Source organism: Cynocephalus volans, chromosome 4 (assembly GCF_027409185.1).
Source record: "Cynocephalus volans isolate mCynVol1 chromosome 4, mCynVol1.pri, whole genome shotgun sequence".
Taxonomy (NCBI): Eukaryota; Metazoa; Chordata; class Mammalia; order Dermoptera; family Cynocephalidae; genus Cynocephalus; species Cynocephalus volans.
In genome coordinates, this window is record NC_084463.1 from 150,901,869 (window position 1) to 150,928,378 (window position 26,510).

General features: G+C 32.7%; 1 protein-coding gene and 2 pseudogenes across 1 annotated transcript; all 3 read left to right on the plus strand.

The window, feature by feature from the left end:
- Positions 1-3,880: 3,880 nt before the first annotated feature.
- LOC134376902 (olfactory receptor 1165-like) lies at positions 3,881-4,865 on the plus strand (annotated as a pseudogene).
- Positions 4,866-12,522: 7,657 nt separating this feature from the next.
- On the plus strand, positions 12,523-13,226 carry LOC134376569 (olfactory receptor 1165-like; annotated as a pseudogene).
- A 10,875-nt stretch (positions 13,227-24,101) lies between these two features.
- Positions 24,102-25,049, plus strand: LOC134377289 (olfactory receptor 5D13-like). Its single transcript, XM_063095935.1, has one exon. It carries the CDS (start codon positions 24,102-24,104, stop codon positions 25,047-25,049), a length of 948 nt encoding a protein of 315 aa, XP_062952005.1.
- Positions 25,050-26,510: the final 1,461 nt, after the last annotated feature.

Consider the following 26,510-nt stretch of genomic DNA (forward strand, 5'->3'; position numbering starts at 1 on the left):
GGGGTTTATACCTAGAAGTATTGTGCATTTAATTATTTCTCAATTTTTCAAAGTTGCTATATCAGTTTACACTCCTAATTGCAATGATTGAAAGCTTGAAAGTTATTATCCACTTCTTCACCATCACTTAGTATTATCAGACTCTATGGTCTTTACAAATTTGCTGTATGTAGAATATTTTACTATAGCTGTAATTTAAACATTTCCAATTATTGAGGCAAGACACATTTTAACATGTTACTGTTTTTTTTTATTTACAAAATGCTTCTATATGCCATTTTACCAAACTTCCTTTAAATTATTTGTCTTTGTTCTTATTTATTTGAAAATTTCATGTATATTATGAATATTTTGTCTTTATCAAGAATATACCATGAAAATATATGTGCATTTTGTCTTTAGCTTTTATTTACTTAAAGCCCTTTGATAAGTTTGAATTTTAACTTAGTCAAATACACTACTTTTTTAGTTATTTTGAAATTGTTTAAGATTATTTATCTACTCTTGAGGTCAAAAAGCCACTCTTCTATATTTTATGCAAAGATGTTTATTCTTATTTGTATTTCTCTCTATGGGTCATTTGCAATTCATTCTTTGTGGATGGCATGAATTTAGGGTCTATGACAGATTGTTTTATTTGTTCATTATTATTAGTTCTCTCTTTATCTTAGTCATGCTTCCCTGTAGACAGAGAGAGGGTAATTCCATTGTGACTTGGTTTGAATAATGCAAAATGAGTGGAAGTGTTGTAAACTACATCACAGAAGAATCTTTAAATGCCTTTGTGTCATGTGAATTTATTCTCCTTCAGCTTATACTTTCTGCCTGGGGATCAGTACACCACCAGCCAAGAGTGTTCCTTCCCCAGGGGTCCTGGAAAGAGAACATAAGAGAATTGGGACCATGATAATTTAGCAGGATGATTTAAAAAAGAAAAGTAAAAAGAAATATTATTTTATAAATATAGTAAACGAAAAGAAGAACTTAAATGATAGTCTCAATAGCACAGTAAACAGAGCTGAAGAGAGAAATAATATATTGAAAGATTTATCACAGGAAAAAAAAAGAATAAAATGGAGTAGTACAAAAAATGGAAAACCATATAAAGTAAGAGACATAGATTATACAGTGCTTGGACTAACATGCTTTTAATTGGAGACTGAGACGTTAATAGGAAAAGAAGATAAAGAAACAGCAATATGTGAAGGGATAATTGTTGAAAATTTTCCTGAAATAAAGGAAAACATTATTACATATCCATTTTTATGCATGCATGATAATAGAAAACTGTAGAAAACACAAAAAAATCAATAAGAAAAACACATTAAAAGGAGAGAAAAATATAAATGCGAATTAACCCTCAAAGTGGCGATTTGACTGACAGGTAACTTCCTACCAACAAAAACAGAAGATGAGATAGTGAAACAATATTTTCAGGGGGTTGAGGTCAAGAACTAAAATAAAGTTTTACTATTTTTCTTAGAATATAGCTTGGGAGAATTTGTCTAAAAATATTCACATTGACATAGATTTGTAAGGATACATAACTCTAGAGCTTCTGACAGAGTTTCTTATGGAATTTAGGCAACAGGAAACTAATACACCGTATTATTCATTTCATCTATCATTTGCTTCAGTGAAAAATATCTATTCAATATGAGTTTAAATTTTAAAAAATAAGATAAAATAGTAAGTGACAAGGGCACAGTATCGGGTCTACATGCAAAATGATGCTGAGTACATTATTTGCAAAAACAATCATACGTCCAAAAATAGGAAAGCTAAGAGAAATTGAAGAAGCTCTACTCACTAATCATACTATGTTGGTGTATTGGAAATAGGATTGTAAATTTCTCTTTGTGAATTTTGGAAGTTTTCTGTTTTTAATAAATACATAATGAATCAAATTTTAGGTTGATTGGTATTGTTATTTTTCAAAGACCAAGTAATATGTTCAACCTTCCTGTATAATTACACAATTTAAATTAATTGCATTCTAAATTAGGAGGAAGGCACTTTTTTTTTCAAATTGTGTGGCTTGTACCTCATTGCAAATTCCAGTCAATGTTCTCTAGGGCTTGATTCCTCAAGGTCATGCAGTTAGTTTTAAAATATAAAACAATATGCCTGAATATAGTTTCCAAATCTTACTCACTCTTGAAAGGGTCTCTATGCTGTCGATGATTTTTTTTATAATGAGAAAACAATGTCATTTGCTTTGCACCTGTAGTGTCATGTGCTTTAAATGAAACTCTTGCTGCCTAAGTATAAAGGAGAATAATTTTCATAAAAAATTACATTTTTGAGAAATAATGTTCAAAAATTTCATTAATCTAATCAAAGAAACCTTTAGTAAATAAGTCTACAAAGGATATCTGAATTCCTTGTTAGTCTAACAAGTGATTAATTACCAGTGACTTGTTAATCTAAGTGTTATATTTTAATTCCAATGTGGTAAATTCCAAAATGAAAAATATAAAATTTTTGGCATAGATATACCTATGTGAGCTTAGTGGTAGTGCAGTGGTGTACAAATAACTATTTGGGAATAGGAATAAAGGGCATTGAATTCTATTTTGTACATCTTTAAGAAAGTTAGTGTGGATTTGTCTCAGAACCACATTTATGTACTTTAATAAGCTTTAGTTATAGTGAATATTAAAGTAATTTAATTAATTGTTCTCAAATTTTGAGAATCTTTTAAGGGAAGACTGAAAACATAAGACTGTAGGTAAATATGCCAGACTTTGTATAACAATTGTGATTTTTAAAGCCATGTAGTTGGAAACATTCAGAGCAGTATAACTTTGAAGTCCAGATAAATCACCAAAGATTTCTAGAAGAGTGTTGCCTGGAATATGTCATTAAAAGGTAAGTGTTCTTAGACTTTGATTCAGAAAGAGGTAATTCGAGTTAGAAGAGATATTTTGACGAAGGCATTACATTATAAAATAACAAGTTTGTGCATGAAAGATTGAAAATGTTGGTGTGAGTGAAAGGAGGAGTAGTGAAGAGCCTGGATATTTAGTGATATTATTTATTATGGAAATCCAGACAGAAGTGTTTAGATTTCAAGACTTTTGTAAGAAGGTCATTCTGAAAAATGTGTAAGGATTTGACATCACATTAAAATAGAATCTAAAGAATGTCAGTCTTCCAGGGTACTTGGAAGGGAATTGGGACAGAAAGCTTGTTTTATCATGCCTCTTAAAATGGTTTCCACTTCCTTTGATCAATTTGCAAAATTACCTGTTTCCTGTAGGATATCTGTAGAAAAGCTAACACTTTAAAATATTCATACAGGATTGAGAGTGACAGCTCAGCACCACTCTAACTGAGAATACTTACTGGCACTACTCTCCCCTCATGTCTTCATATATGAAGTAACAGCATAGAAACTCACTGTTTAAATCCCCAGTGGCAGGCTCTGTTGAGTCATCTCAGTTGTAATCTGCCCTATTGCCGTTAACTAAAATATCTTTCCTTGTTATTCTTTAATTTGTCATATTTTTCTCTCACAAGTATTAGAATTTTATGTGAAATTCAGATATTAGTTTATAATTATTTAATTTTTAATAAGGGGCAGAAATACTGCAAGCAATTAGTATACACACATATATGTACAATTTGTAAAAGTATTTTATGCGATAGTCACATTTCCTGTTTTATGCAATAGAAAATTAGTCACTGCTGGGTAAAGAAAATATTCCATGTTCAAATAGTAAGTCAGTGGCCCAAGGGAAATTAAAATGAGGCAGCAAAAAGGCCAAAAAAAATAAAACATGAGTGCATATTTTGTATATTACTCGGTGGTGTTTCTCATTGGGAGCCATCTGCATTCCCTCATTCCTACTTTGTCTGTCATATCCGGCTGCTCAGGATGAACTCTCTGATTTCCTCCAACAGGATCTGTGATGATGACTGAGGTAAACGAGAGTGCTGGAGCCACTTTTGTCCTCTTAGGCTTCTCAGAGTTCCCACACCTCCAGGCACCCCTCTTCCTGGTGTTCTTGGTCATCTACACTGTTACTGTGGTGGGGAACCTGGGTATGATTGGGGTTATAAGGTTCAATCCTAAACTTCAGACACCCATGTACTTTTTCCTTGGCCATCTGTCCTTTTTGGATTTTTGTTATTCCAGTGTAGTCACACCCAAACTACTAGAAATCTTAGTTGTGAAAGACAGAACTATCTCCTTCAAAGGATGCATAATACAATTTTTCTTTGCCTGCACATTTGTGATTGTGGAAATGTTCATGTTAGCAGTGATGGCCTATGACCGGTTTGTGGCTGTTTGTAACCCCCTGCTCTACACAGTTGCTATGTCTCCTAAGCTCTGTGCTCTCCTGGTAGCTGGAACTTACACATGGGGTGGACTCTGTTCCTTGACAGTCACATGTTCTCTCTTGGAACTATCCTATTGTGGACATAACGTCATAAATCACTATGGCTGTGAATATTCTGCTGTTCTCTCTGTATCCTGCTCTGACACCTACTTCAGCCAGATGGTGATGTTAGTCATTTCTACATTCAGTGAAGTTTGTAGTCTCCTGAGCATCCTCACTTCATATGTCTTCATAGTTGTCACTATCACTAATATGCCTTCCACTGGTGGACTTCGGAAGAAAGCCTTCTCCACCTGTACCTCCCACCTGACTGCCATCACCATTTTCCACGGGGACATCCTCCTTCTCTACTGTGTGCCCAACTCCAAAAGCTCAAGGCTCTTCATTAAAGTAGCCACTGTGTTTTACTCCATTGTGATCCCTATGCTAAATCCTCTTATTTACAGCCTTAGAAATAAGGATGTGAAGGAGACCATCATGAAGTTGATTCACACCAGATTGCTTTCTCACTCAGAGTAATCATGCACGAACACACACACAGAAACACAGAAACACACAGGTTCCTAATTATTTTTTAAAATTTGCTTCATGCATTGCATAGATGGTTATTTATTCTTCAAATAATGGGATAAAATTGATTCAGTGTATTATTTTATATATATATATATATATACATAATTATTAAATCTCACTATGCTTTAACCATCAGCTGTCAGTAAAAGAAAAAAAGAAAGAAAATTCTGTTTATGTTTCTCCCATAATGTAGTAGGCTAAAATAATGATCCTTTAAGGTTTCCATATTCTAATCTTCAAAACCTGTAAATATCTTACCCTTGCATGCTACCCTTCACTTCTCATCACTCTCTCTCTGTCATTTGAATTATGACAACCACTTATATATGAATTTTTGAATAATAATACTCTGCTAGTTTTTCCAAAGAAGAAAAGACAGAACATTATCAGCATTTTACGAATTGTCCATAAGTCCTTTTATGTTCACTATGGCCATCCAGCACAAATTCATTGTGGGGATTGTGTTATTCAGAACATTTATCCTTTTGAGCTGCAACCCCTAAGTATATGTTCTGAAAGTATAAATTTTAATTTTCAATCTATTTGAAATTTATATAAATTGAATAATAGAGTATATATTCCATTATGTCATGTATGTGTTAAATCTTCTCCCCATTGTGATTTGTTTTTTACTGTCTTGATGTTGCATTTAGGTGAACAGTTTTTCTGATTTTTAATGAAGCACCGCTCATCAAATTTTCCATTTATACAGTGAAGTGTTTTTAATATTCTATTTAAGAAATATTTCTTTCCTCCAAAATAAGGAAGATATAGTCTCACAATTTACGTTCTATATTGCCCCAAATTCTATACGTTATCTGTCTTTTATATCATACTTTCCTTTCCTTTATCTTGTATTCTAAATTTTAGTTTGTCTTTTTATATTGATTCCTACATTTCTTTTTTTATAATTTTAGAATTAATTTTTGGTATAATATGAGATTAGGCCTACTTTTTATTTTAAATTACAAATATATATTTGTCTCAACAATATTTATTACATAGTTACTCCATCATACCCTTTTCTTCAGTGTTATAATTTTCATAAAGTCAGTATTTATATACATATCAGTCAATGTCTAGGCTCTATGTATGATTCTACATGTTTTATAGCCAGAAGCTCCTATAACTAATAAGTTTTGATATACAGTAGGGCAACTCCTGAAAATTTGTTATTGTTCTTAGAGTGTAATTGGGATATTTTGGGGAATTCACCTCTCCAAACAAATTTTACCATCATACCTATTTGCATTCATGCTAGCATTGCAGTGAATTTATAAATACATTTTAAATGAAATGTCAAGTTTGTATCACCAAGTCTTCTAAATCATGAGCTTACTATGTCTTTTTCTCTTAACTTAGATTTAGTTCAATTTTTATAATAAAAGTTTTATTGTATGCCTTTCTGTAAAAATTGTTCACATATTTTATTAAATAAATGACTGAATGCATGACATTTTCAATGCTATTTCTCGTGTCCATTGGAAAACATGTGGTGTTAGATTTTAGTACAGTAAATTTTTATATTTATTTTTCTTCTGTCAACTCTAACAAAATCTCTGACTAATTTTATAATTTATTTGTACACTTTTTTGTATTTTCAACATGTATATTACATACTCTCTGATTAAATATGGTTATCTTATTCTTTCCAATATTATTCCTTCTAATTATTTTTCTTGCTTTGTTTAAATAGCTAGAAACTTCAATATAATATTAAATTAACCTAGTAAATGTGGGCATCCTTGACTTTCTGATTTTACAGGGAAATCATTTACATTTCATATTGAAAATGTTTGTTGTAGGTTTTCTGAGGATAGATTTTTTTTCACATTAATAAAATCATCTACATCATTTTATTTAGACTTCTGTATTTGTTTTGTGGTGAGTGGAAACTGAGTTGAAAACAGGGCTGATTTAGGCTGTGATAAATCAAGCAAAGCCTCCCCTGTACTGTGGGGAGATTCGTCACACCTAAGGTGTATCTGAAATGACCCCCTTGGAGCAGGAATTTATATTCATGCGTACCCAGTCAAGTGGACATGGTGGCTCCATGGTGAGGAGGCCGATTTTGAAGGAGTTGACAGCTGGCATGACAAGTTTTTCTTTAAAGGGGTTCTGTGATGTGAATCTTCAAGGATTCTCATACTTGCTGGTGAGAAGGCAGATTGTTGTAATCATTTTAGAGAGTAATTTAGTAACCACCATCCAAAGAAAATGTAGTTTATGACCCAGAAATACTACTTCTGAGAATGTATACCGATATTTTGTAAAGCAATTCTGAATATACAAATGTGGATATCCTTGAAGCATTATTTTTAATAACAAAAGACTGGAGCCACCAAAGTGCCGCTTGATATGTGTTTGGTAATAAACCATGGTATTTTGAAAAAATATATACCATATAACCATTAAAATTTTAGGGCATTATTTATAAATACTTATTTATTTTTTTATATTTAATATCTCCAAAATAGAATGTTGCATAAAAATTGAGCAAGAACCACACAGTTGTAATCTGGATACCATTTATAGAAGTAACTATGTATGTTCCTATTGTGATGAGCATGTAAATTCATTTCTCTTTCTTGAGGATTCAAATAAACAAAGAAAGAAAGAGGTGGCAGTGGTTACCTTAGGTGGAAAAACCGATAGAGTGAGGGAGAGTAGAATGTGGGATACTTTTTTTAAAGTTGTATTTTAAAACACATTAGATAAATGTATTATCAAATCAAAGATCATTACATTTAATTCATCATAAACAATTTTAATATAGAAATTGATGATAAAAAAACTTGGTATTATGTCACTTTATGACCAACTTGGTATCTGAAATTTTATGATCACCAATTGTCTGTCTTCATCTCCTTTTTGTAGGTAGATTGATAATTACACATATTTACATATATATATGCTCTTTTGTACAGGTAATATGCAGATAAACTGCGTATCTTAATATATTTGCATTTTGCATAATTAGATATTAAAATGTTTAGTGTATATACTGCAAACTACATATAGCAAATTATAATACAAATAACTGTATATTACTTCAAGAATCAGATTATATTGGACCTATAGAAAATAGTCAGTCTTTGTTACTGGTAATGAGCTTAGACTTCTGGAAAATTTTCTTTATGCTATCTTTTGTGGAGTGTTAAATGGGTTAAAAATACTTCAACATAAATAAACAACAGAAACATAGTCCAAAGATAATAGGTTTATTGGGGAGTGCACAGAGGATTTGCCAATTTGGGATATGAGGGCTATGGACACTATAGGCTTATCCAAAGAGGTTGAGGCAAAGAAATGCTTTTAAAGGCAAAGGGGAAATGTACAGATAATTTGTTTTTAAACAAAGAGAACATTGATTACAGGGGCTTATCACAGGGGTTGACACCAGTTTATTAGTGAAGACAGTATGTCAGGGAAGTGTTCTTGTGCATTTGGATATCTGTCCTTTTGATTCATGCAGCAAGCTCCAGTTTTAAAAGCCCTTGATGAAGGTCTTTCTTACAGGCATATGTGCGTGAGAACCCTTTATCATAGGCATGTGTGTGAGGGCCCTCCCTTCTTAACTTCTTGGCTTTATTTTCTTGTTATAGTTTGACACAAGTGACTATATTATGATTCTGACAGCTTACACATTTCCCCCTTTGATTAACATTTCTCCAAAAATATCACTGATAAATCCTCTTGCACTTAGATTGAAATTGTTCTTCGGTGACAGAATGATCCTGTCTCAATTGAAGGACTAGTCCCACACTGGACTGTGCCAGCACTTTTTAAGTCAATGACAAAACCTGTTTAGCCACAAGTAAATGCTCTTTCATTTATCCAAGGCCACCAAATATAAAGTTGTCACATAAAAAAGGGTGTTTGGTTGTTTTTGTTACTTTTTTAGTACCATTTTTTTTGTTGGTTTACTCATTGAGAAATAACTGGTGGTTTATTTCTGTTTAATATAAAAAAAGTCTTCTCCACCTATGCATTGCACCTCACTGCTGTCACCATTTTCCATGAGATCATCCCCCTTCTCTACTGTGTGCCCAACTACAAAAGCTCATGGCTCCTGATCAAACTGGCCACTGTGTTGTTTAGAGTTGTGATCCCCATTCTGAATTTCCTTTTCTAAATCCATAGGAACAAAGATGCAAAAATGACACTCAGGAGATTAATCAACTCCAACCTGCAATCTTACTTAATACAAATTGATTAAATGTGTATACACATTTCTGTTCAAAATGTGTTCAGATTTTCCTATACATTATTGGCGATAGTTTAGCTTTCATTTAAATATATATACATACATACATACATACATACATACATACATACATACATACATACATATTTATGATTATTGAATTGGAACATATTTTAATGTTTACTAGGTTGAGAACATCAGTCATATTTTATTATAGAAAAGTGTCAAACCAAAGATTAAAGACTAATCACAGTTGATGACTTTCTTGACCTGATCCATTCTCATTTCATAACCAACTCTTATGATTCAATAAGTTATCTAAAACACAACATTTTGTTTCAACTTAAAACTTTATTTCAAATCAAATGAGGATTTGGAATTTAATTATGAAAAACTGTCAGACTTTAAGCAAGCAGATGCTGAAAATATTACTATAAACTGTATGTGTCACTCATTTTTTGAATATCAATGGAATATATTTGAAAGGTGTTGAAATAATTCTGAGTATCAAGAAAAAATTCAATGTACTTCTAACTGCATTTTTCCATTACTGAGTGGTGCAAAGACCAAGGATAGTAAAATGTACTTTTCAATCACCCATTCTCACAATAAACTTGTCCCTCCTACCAGTCTTCATATCAATAAATGATATCCACATCTACTTAGTGGATTAAACAATGGAAAAATGCCATTTTTCTAATAGCTGAAAGGATACATTTTGAGGTGAAAAGTAGTATTATTACTGATAGTTAAGGTATATGCTAAGAAACATCTATGACGTTCTCTGGAATCTTAAAGTTCTACACAGTGGTATGGTTGGTGTCTAGAAGAAATCCTGACTCCTACTGTTTCATTCATGTATATGCAATTTGAGATGAGTCAGAAAGCACTCAGACACCTACACACATAACTAAGACAAGAAAGGCTCTGAGCTGTTCTTTTGCAGTGGGGACTGTGGTCATGTTATCAAGAGGAACATTCCGAGATCAGATTTCTATTGCCCTGAGTAACAGACTTTGCTGTACTTCTTACTGAGACAGTACTTTGTGATAATCTACATGAGAATCAGTTACCAGATAAAGGCAGTTAAAAAAATGTTTTATATATTTCAAGCAAAATTATAGTAGGTGAAGTTCATAGATAAGCGAAAATTCCAATGAGATGTTTGAGGTACATTTGATTACTTTTTTCTAGAGCCATTTGCTAAAAGGCTGAGCTACACTTTTTATTCCCCCTGTGTCCACAGGTAAAGGTCAAATTTAAGGATACTCAAAGTTGAAGACTCAGAGAAAACATTCCTTAATGTGGATTCAGACTCCGGACAAAAAGTCATGGGTTCACAGTGACCAGGAGATAAACCCTAACACTGTCAGTCTGAAACTGAGATGTTACTTACCTAAGTGGCTTGGAAATTTTAATCCTGGAAATTGGATGAAGGTTGTACTAGACTGCTTGTGTTCTAAATGCCTATTGGAAACATATAACAATACTATCATGATGAAGATCAAATTATTGAAGACCTCAATTCATGAGTTTTTGAAGGTGATATCTAATACATAATCAAAATTGATAAAGCACATTAAAAGACAGGGAAATATAAGGAATATGAGGTGAAACAAATTACAGTGACTAAAAATTAGGATTTGTTGCATGCATATTGTAAATCAACTATACACCCTATGATTAAGAAGACAAATTTTTAAAAAATTAAAATAAAAATTTACAGAGAACTGGGAATCATGAAAATGTACCAGGGTAATTAAATAAAATAACTAAATAAAAATATTATTTAAAAGTATGTTAAATGAAATTAATAATATAATTGAAAGTTTTAGTAGCAGATAAAACACAGTTGAAAAGAGAAATAGTGTAATGAAATATATATCAGAGGAGAAAATAGAATAAAATGAAGTAAAACAAGAAATGGAAAAACATGAGGTCAGAGTGATAGAAGATACAATACTTGAGCTAAGATATATTTGATTGGAGACCCAGAAGTTGATGGCAAAAAAAAAAAAAAAAAAGAAGTAATATTTGAAGAAATAATCTCTTAAAATTTTCCTGCATTGAAGAAAGACATCAAGTTACATATACATTTTATGCATGCATGGTAGTAAAAAATTGTTGTTGATTGTTATAGTTATTTTTCTAAGACCAGCACCTTCCCATATGATTAAATGATCAAAAATTAATGACGTTATAAATTAGTAAGAAGGGAATTTCTTCCAATTATCTTGTTTATAGATCATTGCAATCCCCCAGTCAAGATTCTCTAAGGTGTGATTCCACAGGGTCATGCTGTTAGTTTTAAAATACACAACATATTATCTAAATTTAGTTTCTAAATCTGTCACTCTGTGCTATGATTTTTTTTAATTAATGAGAATCAATATAATTTTCTTGGTACATTTAGTGGCATATAATTTGAATAAAACTCCTCCTGTCTAATTATAATCTATAACAATTTTTATAAAAAGTTACATTTTGGGGACATGATTTTCAAAATTTAATTAATTGAATAAAAGTAGAGTTTAGTAAATATGTCTATAAAACATATCTGACTTCTGGTGACAAAGCCATAGAAAAAAGGGGAAATTAAAGATTTTGTGTTGATGGATTCAAATCTTGGTGGAAATTTTTATCTAAGACAAATGGAAAAGTTAGAAGGGAATTGGGAAAGAAAGTTCCATTTTCAGCATGCCTCTGATTAAGTTTTCCACTTCCTGTTCACTATTTGTACCATTTCCTACTACCTGTAGGATATTCCTAGAAAAGGTAACATAGAAATAGTCATACAGAATTGGGAGTGACAGCTAAGTATACTTTAAATGAGGAAACTTACTACTACTCTTTTCTCCTCACTATCTTAAAATATGAAATACCAGCACAAAAACACACTATTAATGTCCCCAATGGAAGGCTCTGTTGAGTCATGTCTAATTGTCATGAACTAAGATATGTTTCCCTGTTATTCTTCTATTTTTTTTAGTCTTCCTTTTCATGTAATTGAATTTTAGTGAAATTCATAGTGGTAGGTCATACTTATTAAATCTTTAATAAAATGAAGAAATCTTTTAAGCATTTTGTATACACATATATGTTTATACTTTTAAAAAATGTTATGAAACAGCCACATTTCTTGTTGTATAGATGAGGAAATGAGACAGTGACTGGTAAAGAAAATATTCCATTTTCAAATACTAAGTGGCCAAAGAAAGATTCAAATGAAGCAGAAAAAAGGTAAAACATAAAAGCATATTCCATAAAACAAAGATTCCATAAAAACAGGAATGGTTTCTCATCAGGAGCCCTCCCCATTCCCTCATACCTACTGTCTCTGTTATGTCTGGATGCTCAGAATGAACTCTCTGATTTCCTCCAACAGGATCCGTGATGATGACTGAGGGAAATGAGAGTGCTGGAGCCACTTTTGTTCTCTTGGACTTCTCAGAGTTCCCACACCTCCAGGCACCTCTCTTCCTGGTGTTCTTGGCCATCTACACTGTCACTGTAGTGGGGAACCTGGGTATGATTGGGGTCATAAGGCTCAATCCTAAACTTCAGACACCCATGTACTTTTTCCTCGGCCATCTGTCCTTTTTGGATTTTTGTTATTCCAGTGTAGTCACACCCAAACTACTAGAAATCTTAGTTGTGAAAGACAGAACTATCTCCTTCAAAGGATACATAATACAATTTTTGTTTTCCTGCACTTTTGTGATTGTGGAAATATTCATATTAGCAGTGATGGCCTATGACCGATTTGTAGCTGTTTGTAACCCCCTGCTCTACACAGTTGCTATGTCTCCTAAGCTCTGTATTCTCCTGGTAGCTGGAACTTACACATGGGGTGGACTCTGTTCCTTGACACTCACATATTCTCTTTTGGAACTGGCCCACTGTGGACATAACATCATACAGCACTATTGTTGTGAATATTCTGCCATTCTCTCTTTATTCTGCTCTAACACCTATTTCATCCAGATGTGATGTTAGTCGTTTCTACATTGAATGAGGCTTGTAGCCTCCTGATCACCCTCCCTTCCTATGTCTTCATAGCTGTCACTGTCATCAAGATGCCTTCTGCTGGTGGACTTTAGAAAGCCTTCTCCACCTGTGCCTCACATCTCATTGCCATCATTATTTTCCACATTGTTCTCCTCCTTCTCTACTGTGTACCAACTCCTAAAATTCTTATTAAAGTAAGTCCTGTGTTTTACACTATTGTGATCCCTGTGCTAAATCACCTTATCTGCAGCCTTAGAAGAAGATGTGAAAGAGACCGTCAGGAAATTAATTTACACCCAAAATACTTTCTCACTCCATGTAATCACATATACACACATAGTAACACACACAAACCTTGATAGTATTTAAGATATGCTTTATATATTGCATTGATGGTTATTAATTTTTTTCTTCTAATAATGCGATAAAAATTATTCAGAAAAATTATTCAGGTAATTTATATATCCATAATTATTAAATTGAGTATGCCGTAAACATCACCTGTAGGTAAAAGAGAAAAACAATGAGAAAGAAAATTGTGTTTACATTCCTCCCAGAATGTAGTAGGCTAAATAATGGCCCTGAAAGATGTCCATATTCTAACACTTAGAGCCTGTGAATATATTACCATTAATACTATTAAATATTACACTTCTCTCTCTCTCTCTCTGTTTCTCTCTCTGTTGCTCTGTCTCTTATCATGAAATACGACATCTACTTTGATAAGTACTTTCCAGTAATAATGCTCTATGATACTTTCTCTGAGAGAGAAAAGATAGAACATTATCAGCACTTCACAAATTGCCCATAAAACTTTCTTAGTCACTATGACTAGCTACACCAGTAGGAGTAAAATCCATTATAGAGATTGTGTTATTAAAGAATATTTTCCTATTCAGCTGTAACCCTCTAAGTACAAATTCTGAGAGTATAAATTTTAATGTTGTTTCTACATGAAATTCATACAAAGTAAATCTTTCTGTATACACTTTATTTAGTCATAGTTGTATCAAATTTTCTTCTGGTTGTGATTTATCTTTTCACTGTCTTGATTATTTGTTTAGGTACAAAAAGATTTTCTAATTTTTGTTGAAGCACAATTCATTAAATTGTTTCTTTATATTGTGAAGTGCTTTCAATATCTTATTTAAGAAATATTTCTTTCCTCCAAACTAATGAAGTCTCATATTTTATGTACTATATTATCCTAAATTCCATACATTGTTTATTCTTTCGTGTTATATTCATTTTCTTTGTATTCTAGATTTTACTTTGTCTTTTTACATTCATTTCTATTATAGACCTGGAATTAATTTTATCTGCGCTATGATGAAAAGCTTATTTTGTATGTTAATGAATGAATTCATATTTGTCCCAACAATATTTATTGAAAACTCACATTATGAAAAATTTCTCTATGGTGTTTAATTTTTCATAAAGTCAGTTTCCATATCTGTATGGATCAATATCTAGACTGTATTTATGTTTCTATTTGTTTTATACTTGGAAACAGCTATAATCAATAAGTTTTGATATCTAATGAACAACTCCTGAGGAGTTATTTTTTTTGAGAGGTGATAGAGATATTTTTGTATATTCTTTTAAAATTTCTTATTAATTTTATAATACTTTGCGTATTATTTTGTATTATCAACAGTTATATTACATACTCTATTTAAATATAGCATTTTTGTGTGGATTTAAATATTATTATTTTTTATTATTTTTCTTGCCTTGGTTAAGCTAGGAACTTCAGTATAATTTTGGTAAGGTTATTAAAAGTGGGGATCCTTGACTTTCTGATTTTACACAGAATCATTTATACATCATATTGAAAATGTTTGGTATAGTTTTTATTGGATAGATTTATTTATTTATTTTTTCAGGAATATGTATTCTTATATCTGATGAAATAGACTTTAAACCAAAAACCATAAAAGGAGATAAAGAGAGCCATTATATAAGGATAAAGTGATCTGTACATCAAGAAGTCATAGCACTCACAAATATATATGCACCCCAAACCAGAACACCAAGATATATAAAGCAAACCATGTGAGACATAAAGAAAGTGATAGACCCCTAGATCATATAGTTGGGGACCTGAACACCCCTTTCTCAACATTGGACAAATCATTTTGGCTCCAAATCAACAGAGAAACACAGGATTTAAACCTCACATTAGATTAATTGGGCTTGGCAGATATCTACAGAACATTTCAACCGTTAAGTACAGAATATACACTCTTCTCATTAACACATGGAACATTCTTCAGGATAGACCACACGTGAGGTCACAAATCAAGTCTCAAAAATTTTATAAAATTGATACCAAAAAGATACAAAAAGTATCTTTCCATATCACAATGGATTAAAACTAAAAATCAATAACCAGCAAAACTATGGAAACTAGATACATACTATAACAGGTCCAAAATGACCTATAGACCCATAGAGAAACTAAAGAGGAAATCAAAAATTTAATGAAACTAATGAAAATAAAGACCCATCATGCCAAAACCTGTGGGATACTGAAAAAACAATACTAAGAGGAAAGTTAACTGCAATAAATGTTTACATCAAAAGAACAGAAGAAATTCAAATAAACAACTTAAAGCTACATTGCAAGTAACTAGAAAAATAAGAACAATCCAGTATGAAAAGTGGACAGATATAAATAAATAAAATCAAAACAGAATGGAATGAAATAGAGAGCCAAAAAATGATACAAAAGACCAATAAAACATAAAGGTTTTTTCATAAAATAAATAAAATAGACAAACATTTAACTAGGCTAACTAAAAAAAGAAAGCAGAGGACCCAAATAACAAAAATAAGAAATGAAACAGGAGACATTACAACTGTTATCACAGAAATACAAAGAATCATTAGAGACTATTATAAATAACTACACACCAACAAAAACCTGGAGAAAATATACAAATTTCTGGACATACACTAATTACCAAGACTGAGTGAAGAAGAAATAGAAAACCTGAACAGACCAGTAATGAGCAACGAGATTGAAGCAGTAATCAGCAGTTTCCCACAAAAGAAAATTCCAAGAACAGATGGCATTGTTGCTAAATTATGCCAAAACTTTATGGAGGAATTAATACCAATTCTCTTTAAATTATTCCAAAAAATTGAAAGAAAGCAATTCTTTCAAACTCATTTTTTGAGGCCAGCATAACCCCGATACCCAAACCAAACAAAGATGCATCAATAAAAGAAAACTACAGGCCAATATCTTTGATGAACACACACCCAAAAATCCTCAACAAAATATCAGCAAGCAGAACATAAAAAAATTAACTATGTTTGAGTGGGATTCATTCCAGAATGCAAGATGGCAAAAACCTTGTGATCATCTCAATATACTCACAGAAAGCATTTGACAAATTCCACATCCTTTTGTGAAAAAGAGTGAGCAAATTAGGTATAGAAGGAAAATATCTCAACACAATAAAAGCCATCTATGACAAACTTACTGCCAGTGTCATCCCAAATGGGGAAAAGCTGAAATATTTTCCTTTAAGAACAGGAATGAAACAAGGAATTCCACACTCACCACTCCTATTTGCCATAGAACTAGAAGTACTAGCCAGGGCAATCAGGCAAGAGATAGAAGTAAAGGGCATCCAGATTGGAATAGGTGAAGTCATACTGTCCCTTTTTGCAGAAGACATGATCCTATATAGAGAAAAACCCAAAGATTTTGCAAAAATCTCTTAGAGCTGATGAATGATTTCATTGAAATTGTAGGATACAGAATCAACACACAAAAATCAGTAGCGTTTTTATACTGCAACAACCAATTAGAAAAAAGAAATCACAAAAGCGAGTCCACTGACAATACTTAACCAAAAAATAAAATAGCCAGGGATCAATTTAACCAAGTAGGTGAAAGATCAGTACAACAAGAACTACAAAATACTGCTGAAAGAAATTAAAGAGGACACAAAAACATGGAAAGACATTCCATATTCATGGATTGGAAAAGTTAACATTGTGAAAATGTCCATACTACCCAAAGCAATTTACGGATACAATCCAATACTCATCAAAATTCCAATGACATTCTTCACAAAAATAGAAAACAAACAAACAAAAAACAGAGGCATTATACTACTTTACTTCAAATTGTACTCCAAAGCTATAGTAACCAAAACAGCATGGTACTGTCATAAAAGCAGACATTTGGACCAATGGAAGAGAATAGAGAACACAGAAATCAACCCACATACTTACAGTCAACTGATCTTTGGCAAAGGCACCAAGAATATACACCAAGGAAAGGACAGCTTCTTCAATAAATGATGCTGGGAAAACTGGACTTCCATATGTAGAAGAATGGAAACAGACCAATACTTATTGCCATATGCCAAAATCAAATCAAAGTGATTGAATACTTAAAAATAAGACTTGAAACTTTAATACATCTAAGCGAAAACATAGGGGAAACAATTCAGGAAGTAGGATTGGGCAGAGTCTTTTATAAATAAGACTCCCAAAATATAGGCAAAAAAAGAAAGAATGAACAAATGGGATTATAACAAACTAAAAATCTGCACAGCAAAGGAAATAATTAACACAGCAAAAAGACAACATACATAATGGGAGAAAATATTGACAAGGGATTAATATCCAGGATATACAAGAAACTCAAACAACTTAATAGTAAAACAAGTAACCTAATTAAAAAATGCACAAAGGTGCTGAATAGGCATTTCTCAAAGGAAGATACGTGAATGGCTGGGGGACATAAAAAATGCTCAAAATCATAAAGCATCAGGGAAATGCAAATCAAATCCATTGATTTGATGCTGAGACATCATCTCTCCCTAGTAAACCATTATCAAAAAGAGAACAATAAATGTTGATGAGGGTGCTTAGAAAGGGAATCCTCCTACAGTGTTGGTTGGACTGTAAATTAGTGCAGCCATTTTGGAAAACAATATAAAGGTTCCTCAAACAACTGTATATAGAATTTCCTTATGAACTATATATAGAACTGCCTTATGAACCAACAATACTGCTGCTGGATATATACTCAATAGAATGGAATTTTTTTTTGTCTAAGGGATACTTATACTTCCATGTTTATAATAGCTCTATTTACAGTAGCCAAGAGTTGGAACCAACATAAATGTCCATTGACAGATGACTTAAGGATAAGGAAAACATGGTATATATACACAACGGAATACTGCTGTGCCATAAGGAGAATGGAATTCTGACATTCACAGCAACCCTGGATGAACTTATAGAAAATTATGTAAAGTGAAATAAACCAGGCACAGAAAGAGAAATACCACATGTCCTCACTCATAAGTGGAAGGTAAAATAATACACATAAATAATAAAATAATAAATAACTTTTAAATAAGAAAGAAAGAACAATCACAATAATACACTGAACTTTCAAATGGAGAGGACAGAGCTGAGGTTACTAGAGGTGTAAAGGAGTGTTGAGGGGTTAGTGATAAATTGATAAATACACACAAAAGTGATTACACTGTATAATATTGAATATACTGATTATCCTGATCAGGCTTCACATTTTGCACATAGGTATTGATATTCAAAACTGTATATGTACAATCAATTATGTTTCAATAAAATAAATAAATACAATGTCTACTAGCCTCTGAAAATGAACTTGGAAGTGCCTCCTTTTATTCAACCTAGAGAAAAATTATGCATAGTATTAGTGTTATGAAAGGATGTCACCAAGAAAATGCAGTCACTCAGAGAGAAGGAGAAGTCAGATGATTTATTAAACTGGCTGACTTAGGGGGATTAGAATTCCAAAGCCCTGAGCCCAGAATGTAGGGTAAACTTGACTTATATACCCTTTCAAACAAGCAAGCAAACCAGCATTTCTATCAGCTCCTTGTCTGTATCCAGGCAGGGTTCCCTAAATCAGGGATCTTTTAACAGGCGGTTAACTGGGCCTGTGGATTTGGATAAGGGGCTGGTCACAGCTGGCCCAACGCTTCACAGCAGGGCACATAAACAGGATGTGTGGTTAAGGAGAAAGACTACTTCTAAAAAGTGGGTACAAGGTTTTGAGTAGGGATCTTCTTCAGCAAAAGGCAGCCTCATCTCTCATCTGTGCCGGAAATTGCTGGTAAGCTGTGGTTCTGTCCAGTCTACTAACCCAGGAAAGCTAAAAATAAAACTGACAGGCTTGTAAAAACAGAGCTACAGAGCTCAGAAGCTGCTTCTTAGCTGTTTAACCCTTAACAAACTCCAGATTCTTCTTACATACAGGCAGATATTAGCTAATACAATTAAAACAAATATAAAAACAAGGATTTTAACAAAGGAAGGACAAGGAATCCAGCCACTACATTAGAATTCACAGGAAAAATAGAAAAGTTTTTCATGTCACAGAAAGGTTTTCAATTATGAATTCACATTCTTTAATATTGGTAGGAAAATTATGATCTAAATTCATTATTTTCTGTTTTATTGATTCATTTTTATTTTAGAATTCATCCATCATACTGAATTTTTCAAAGTTGTTGGCATGATATTTTTCATAATATTCTTCTTCTAAAATTGGCAGAGTCTAAAATAATTCTCTCTTTCGATGCTTAAAGTGTATATTTTTGCCTTATTTCTGTTTTTTTCCACATTAATTAAATATATGAGACTTTAATCAACTTTGCTTTCTCAAAGAACCATTTTGGAATTGTATATCTCTTCTATTTTGTGTTTGCTATTTACTCCATTAATTTCTTTTGTCTTCTTATTTTTTTATTTTATTTTATTTCTACAGTTTTTTTTTTTTTTTTTTTTTTTTTTTTATGAAAATACCACTGACATTCTATCTAGAGGCCTTTTTTCCTGGTAGTAGGGATGTGCTTAGTACACGCATAGGACAACTTGAAATTGCCAGGATGTTACCTTCAGAAGTGGGTCTCAACCAATGATTCACTGCAGAGGGTACATAAATAACCCAACTTCCTCAAATCTTTATGGGACAAGCTAGAGCTAGGTTTTATAGAGTCTTTCCAAGGTTTCTTGTGGGACTAAAACCCAGTTGTCCTAAAAAACAAACAAACAAACAAACAAACAAACAAAACCAAACAAACAAAAAACTATTCTTCAATGCTGTCTTTTCAAATTAGCTACTGGTGCTTACTAAAATCTTCTTCCCAATAAATTACTGGCATCTAAATCTTTGTTTTTGTGACTGCTACTAAGGAAATCAACCTAGGAAAGACTGCAAAAGATCATTGGAACATGTATAAGACTTGCATGTAATAACTATTATATAAAAGAGCTCATATTAACTATAAACTACAAAAAATACCCAAGAAATACTAGCAAACAATCTAATTGTGGAATATACTGTAAAGCAAATGTACTTCACAGGGCCTGGTTTTCCAAAGCCTTGCAGTCTCAAATATTGACCTTGCAAAAGACAGGAAATTTTCCTCAGGCTATAAGCCTCTGTTGTAAGATAAAGATTTGTAGCACAGCAAGGTTGCTGGCTCAAAGACAGACAAATTACTGATTGAGATGTAAAGATACTGAGAAATAGCTGTGAGAAGAGAATGTTTGCTAAGATCAAACTTTTGTTGATAGGAAGACTTAATTGCCTTACTGGAATGACATCTGGCTTGTTTCACTGAAAGTTACCAGCCTATATTATTAAACCATAACTCCACCTATGTTCTCTTCCTGTAACTTCCTGGTCTGGAAAACAAATGTAGGAAGAGAACACCAAATGGGGATTACTTTTGCAAGGAAGGGATGCATCTTGCTTGAGGTTTCTGGGGAAGTTAACCACTTTGGGGCTTCCCACTGCTCAGAAGAGATTGGCTTTGAGTAATCCTTTGTGGCTCCATCACCCAGGGTAAGTGGGGTGACAAATCCAAGGGAGACAAAGCAACATTTAATGAACAAACTTAAAAAGGAATTTAAATTGATAAAATCAAGTGTTGGCAAGGATGTGGACTTAACAAATTTTACAAGTGCTGAGTATGAGTGTAAAGTTGATCAAAACCTTTGGAAACCTCTTTGGAAGTATAAACTCATTATTCCTTTCCTTGGTATGTACTCAATAGAAACATATTTGCATCAAAGAGACAAAAATGTTCAGAGCAACACTATTTCTAATTGCCTCAAACTGAAAATAACCAATATGTGCATCAAATACAAATATTCCTGTTGTATTAATTCAACTAAGTGCTATAGAGAATGAGAAAAAAAATCCTTAGCTACCCTTACTCAGAAAGACATCATGAAATTTCACAACCATAAGGTTAAGCAAGAAAAGGCAAACATCAAAGTAATGTTTATACACAAGCAAAATTAGACTATAGTAATGTGTCTCAATAGATGTTACCCTTCAGAACTGCTTACTGGGAGGAGGCATTCTGTATGCTTCTGAGTAATATTTTGGTAATTGATATAAGCTGAGATTATGGGTTTCTGGGTAAGTATGTCAAGGTGATATGCCTTTCTCAACACATCGTATCAGGGGTATGTGATGTCTACATCATATTACTGGTGATGGTAACCTTTATCTTTTGCTTAAGGTAGTGTTTGCCAGGTTTCTCCACTATAAATGTCAATGCAAAATTTAAAATGCAGTAAATACCACTTACTTATGATTAGTTCTTCTTATCTTATTTTCAAACTGTCAGTAATGTTATCTTCAATGAACATATATTATTTCAATAATTCCATAACTAACAGCAGTTAATGTAATAGATGTGGTGATGTAATTATCCCTAATGATTTAAGAAAAATATATCTATCACAATGACATCAAACACAGTGTTTCAACTAATTATGTTTTGAAGTCCACTGAGGGATACTACAATTATAATTCCATGGGGTCTATAGCTCCATAGTCATGGGGGCAGGTATAAGACCCAGAGTTTAGCAGAGTTAGGACTGTGCATCCAGCCTTCAGTTTTTTCCTTGCACTCTCTGAGATTTCTTATGTCCTGAAAATAAAATGCTGTTTTTCAGGCACACTCATTGAAATGTACTGCTGCTTTTGTTGCCAATCTCAAGCCTGTTGCTATCTTGAGAAATGTTTGATTACTGAGAAGAAAACTGCTGGAGATTCATTAATTATAAAAAGAAATTATCAGTAAATTAATCAAGCAATTATGGTTTCAGGTTAGTTCATTTGTCTTTTGGTATCCTTCAATTCAGGCGGAAAACGTGGACGTCCAGCTCATATAGAGTACTCTAAAAATTATGCAGGTCTATTTTCATGGACAGAGACATTTTACTTCTCACCAACAACGCATGAAAAGTTTACTAAAATTGAGTTTTTATTATAGAAGCTGGCAAGAGTTATATCAGTGAGGAAGAATTTAGAAAAGTTGCCGAAAATGAGATATTTGTTGATGCTGATCACCCCCAGGTCTGTTTTCTTTTTCTTTTTCTTTTTCTTTCTTTGTAATTGAGTATAAGTCTAATTCTAACCATTGGTGTTAGAAATTTATTTGAAATTACCAGAGCTAAAGTACCACTGGTTTTTCTTAATGTCTTTATGTTATTTACTTAGTAAGTGTGCCAAGTAACCAGAGCAGTAGTAACAGGCTTTACTAATGGGATAAAATGTTGAATGGGAAGTCATTTACTAAAAGTGTGAACAACAGTGAATGTCTAAAGTGTATCCACCCAGGTCCACTTGCTACTGGACATATGCTCCTGATAAATGCTGTTTCTGGGGTTGCTTGTAGTGCGTATAAAGGTAGAAACTCTTGGGCTAAGTTTGGATCCTGGCAATTGTTCCAAGTAAGGCCGAGAAGATGGAAGAATTATACATGCGTTTGCTGCACCCTCAAGTCTATATCTTAATTTAGTCTTTACTCATTGCGAGGCCATTCTTTTTATGTCCTTACTCCTCTCATTTCCTTATCTTTCCGAAATTTGCCTCATCATAAAAGAGGGATTTTTTTTATTGGTTTAGAAATGGACAATTTTCATTTTACAGATTTCATTGTATCATAGATCATATTTGGTATGAAAATATTGTTGGTGACTTTAGGATGGAGATATATATATATATATTTATATATATATGTATGTGTGTGTGTATATATATATGTGTATATATATATATATATTGCATATATGTGTGTACATCAGGAGTGGTGACCTGAAGTTCATTAATAAATAGTTCATAAAAATTTAATTGAATTACTTTATGTAATAAAAGAATAAAAGTTAAACAGAATGTAATTAAAAGACATAAAAATACATCAGGAGGCACTGCTCACTGATGGCGGCTTTAATGGAGAGTATAGAAATATCTCACAGATGACATTCTGCTGCAAACTCTGAAACATTAGATGGAATGCATGGATCAGGTACATTTTGAGGTTTATTCCAACTCTTAAACTCTATGGTTATTTAATTCTGTATTATGCCTCAAAAATATGGAAAATGAAAAAAAAATATTGCTAAAGTTTGTGTACCACCAACTGCAGTGTTAATTCATCTTTGTGACCTTTAGTGTCGTTCTTAGAAAGATGACAAAGTTCTCTGTGCTTCTGTTCTGCCTCTCTTGCCTTTATTCTTTATAATTTATTTTGTAACATAACTTTATATTTCAGTTGTATATTAACAATACTGAAAAGTGTGGATTTTCAACAATAGCATGATTACTATATATTTTCCAAACCATTGGTTCTCACTCTTTAGCATGCATCAAAATCACTTGGAGGCCAGGATAAACCACAAATTGTGGGCCTCATCCCAGAATTTTAGATTTAGAAGTCTGATGATGAGGCTGGAGAATCTGGAATCATTAGAAGTACCAGGTGGTGCTGCTGCTGCTGTTTGGGGACTGCACTTTGAGAACCACTCTTCTGTGTCACTCTTCACAGAAACACTTGAAGCCTCTTTCCTCTCTCTGTGTCTCATTTCTGTCTTCAGTCTGCTTTCAGAAATAACTTTTTGTTTTATTTTATCCAACAGGAATCGTGATGTTATCTGAAGGAAATCAAAGCAGCATACTCACTTTTATTCTCCTGGGTTTTTCAGAATACCCAGAATATCAGATTCTACTCTTTCTGGTTTTCTCGTCCATCTACACAGTCACTGTGGTGGGGAATTTGGGCATGATAATCATCATCAAGGTCAACTCAAAACTCCACACAATCATGTACTTTTTCCTGAGTCACTTGTCCTTTGTAGATTTCTGTTATTCCACTGTAGTTACACCGAAACTGTTGGAGAACTTGGTTGTGGAAGACAGAACCATCTCTTTCTCAGGCTGCATCACACAATTTTGTTTCACTTGCAGTTTTGCAGTGACAGAAACTTTCATGCTGGCAGCGATGGCCTATGACCGTTTTGTGGCTGTTTGCAACCCTTTGCTCTATACCACTATTATGTCTCAGAAGCTTTGTGCTCTTCTGGTAGGTGGGTCTTACACATGGGGTGTAGTGTGTTCCCTGACACTCACATATTTTCTTCTTACACTGTCCTATTGTAAGTCTAGCATTATAAATAATTTTATCTGTGACCACTCTGTAATTATTTCTGTCTCCTGCTCAGACCCCTATATCACTCAGATGCTATGTTTTATTATTGTGGTATTCAATGAGGTGAGCAGCCTGATGATTATTCTCATGTCATATATACTCATTTTCATTACTGTTATGAAGATACCTTCTGCAAGTGGGCGCCAGAATACCTTCTCCACCTGTGCCTCCCACCTGACTGCCATCACCATCTTCCATGGAACTGTCCTTTTCCTTTTCTGTGTCCCTAATGCTAAAACTTCTCAGCTTATAATTAAAGTGGCTTCTGTGTTTTATACAGTGGTGATTCCCATGCTGAACCCATTGATCTATAGCCTTAGGAACAAAGAAGTGAAGAACACGTTCAAAAAATTAGTTGTTGCCAAGTTGCTTTGTTACTTAATTTAATATTCTTAGACTTATTTTATGTCTCAAAAAATGGTTTACTGTACTACAGATTGCCCAACTCTTACAGTGTGATTGATGATTCCAATTATTTAAACAATAGGCTATTGATATATCTATATCAGAACATCATTTTATGATTATTGATTTTTGCATACATTGCTGTTTAGTGAAATAGCTGTTATCCATGTATATCATAAATTTAAAAAAAATTTCAACTATTTGTAGCAATGTTGACAAATTATTTTAAAATACTTTACTACATGTAGCAGAATTTTATACATGTGATTCCAAAGTAAGTTTAATTTTCAAGTCATAAAATATGAATAGGTCAGGATCATCCCTGAAAATTGTAATTGGGGAGCCCATACTCTTGAGAGAGTTTTTTCAAGTACTTTAGCTTACTGTGTCTTGTACAGCAATTCTCCCTTTGCTTTTTATTGGGATAAAAGGCAGAAGGTGATTTTAATTCATGAAAATTATAGTCTCCTGGCTAGCAAACAAAATTAAATAAAATATTGCTATGTTTTCCCTAACTGTATCCTCTATTTCACTTCAAAAAATATATGAATAATCAAGACAATTGCATTTTAGAGTAATAAGACCCAAAATGGATTCCCACATATCTGGTAATTCAAATTTCAACATATGTGTCATTATAATTTAATGGAAAAAGCATGATATTCTAGAAAATAATAATGGAAAACCTGGATATCCATACAGATAAAAGAGGCTTAACTTTTACCTCACATCATACACAACTATTACCTTTAATCAAATGAAACATATCAAAGATATAAGCACAAATGGTAAAGGCACAACATTTTAGCATAATACAAAGGGAGAATTTTTCCAAAAATGGAGTGAAAATTTTTAGATTGAACCCCAAATAAATAGCTTATGAAAAATTGATAAAATTAACTTCATCTACATTAAAAATATGTGATAGAAGATTTTAATAACGAAAGATACCATTAAAAAATAAAAATGTAAGCCACTGATTGTTATTAAATATTTGCAATATGTATGTCTGACAATGCATTTGTATTTACAATGTATAAAGCACTCTTACACTCATGACAAAAACAAATCATTCATTTAAAGAATATTTGAAATAGTTGAGCAGACACTTGACAAAAGAAGATATGTATATTATTGATAAACACTTTAACAGATACTATGTATTTTTAGTCATAAATGAAAGCTATTTTAGAACCATAGTGATATATCACTGAACACCCATTAGAATAGCTAAAACATATATCACTGAAATACCAAGTATTCGTGAGAAAATGGAGCAACTGGAATGCTCATATATTTGACATGGGGGTAAAAGGTAAGATAAATTTGAAAATAGTTTAGCAGTGTCTTACGACATTATACAGAGACTTCCCATACAACCCAACACTTTTTCTAGTTACTTACCCATGAAAAATAAAATCAAATATTTTAACTTAGGAGAAA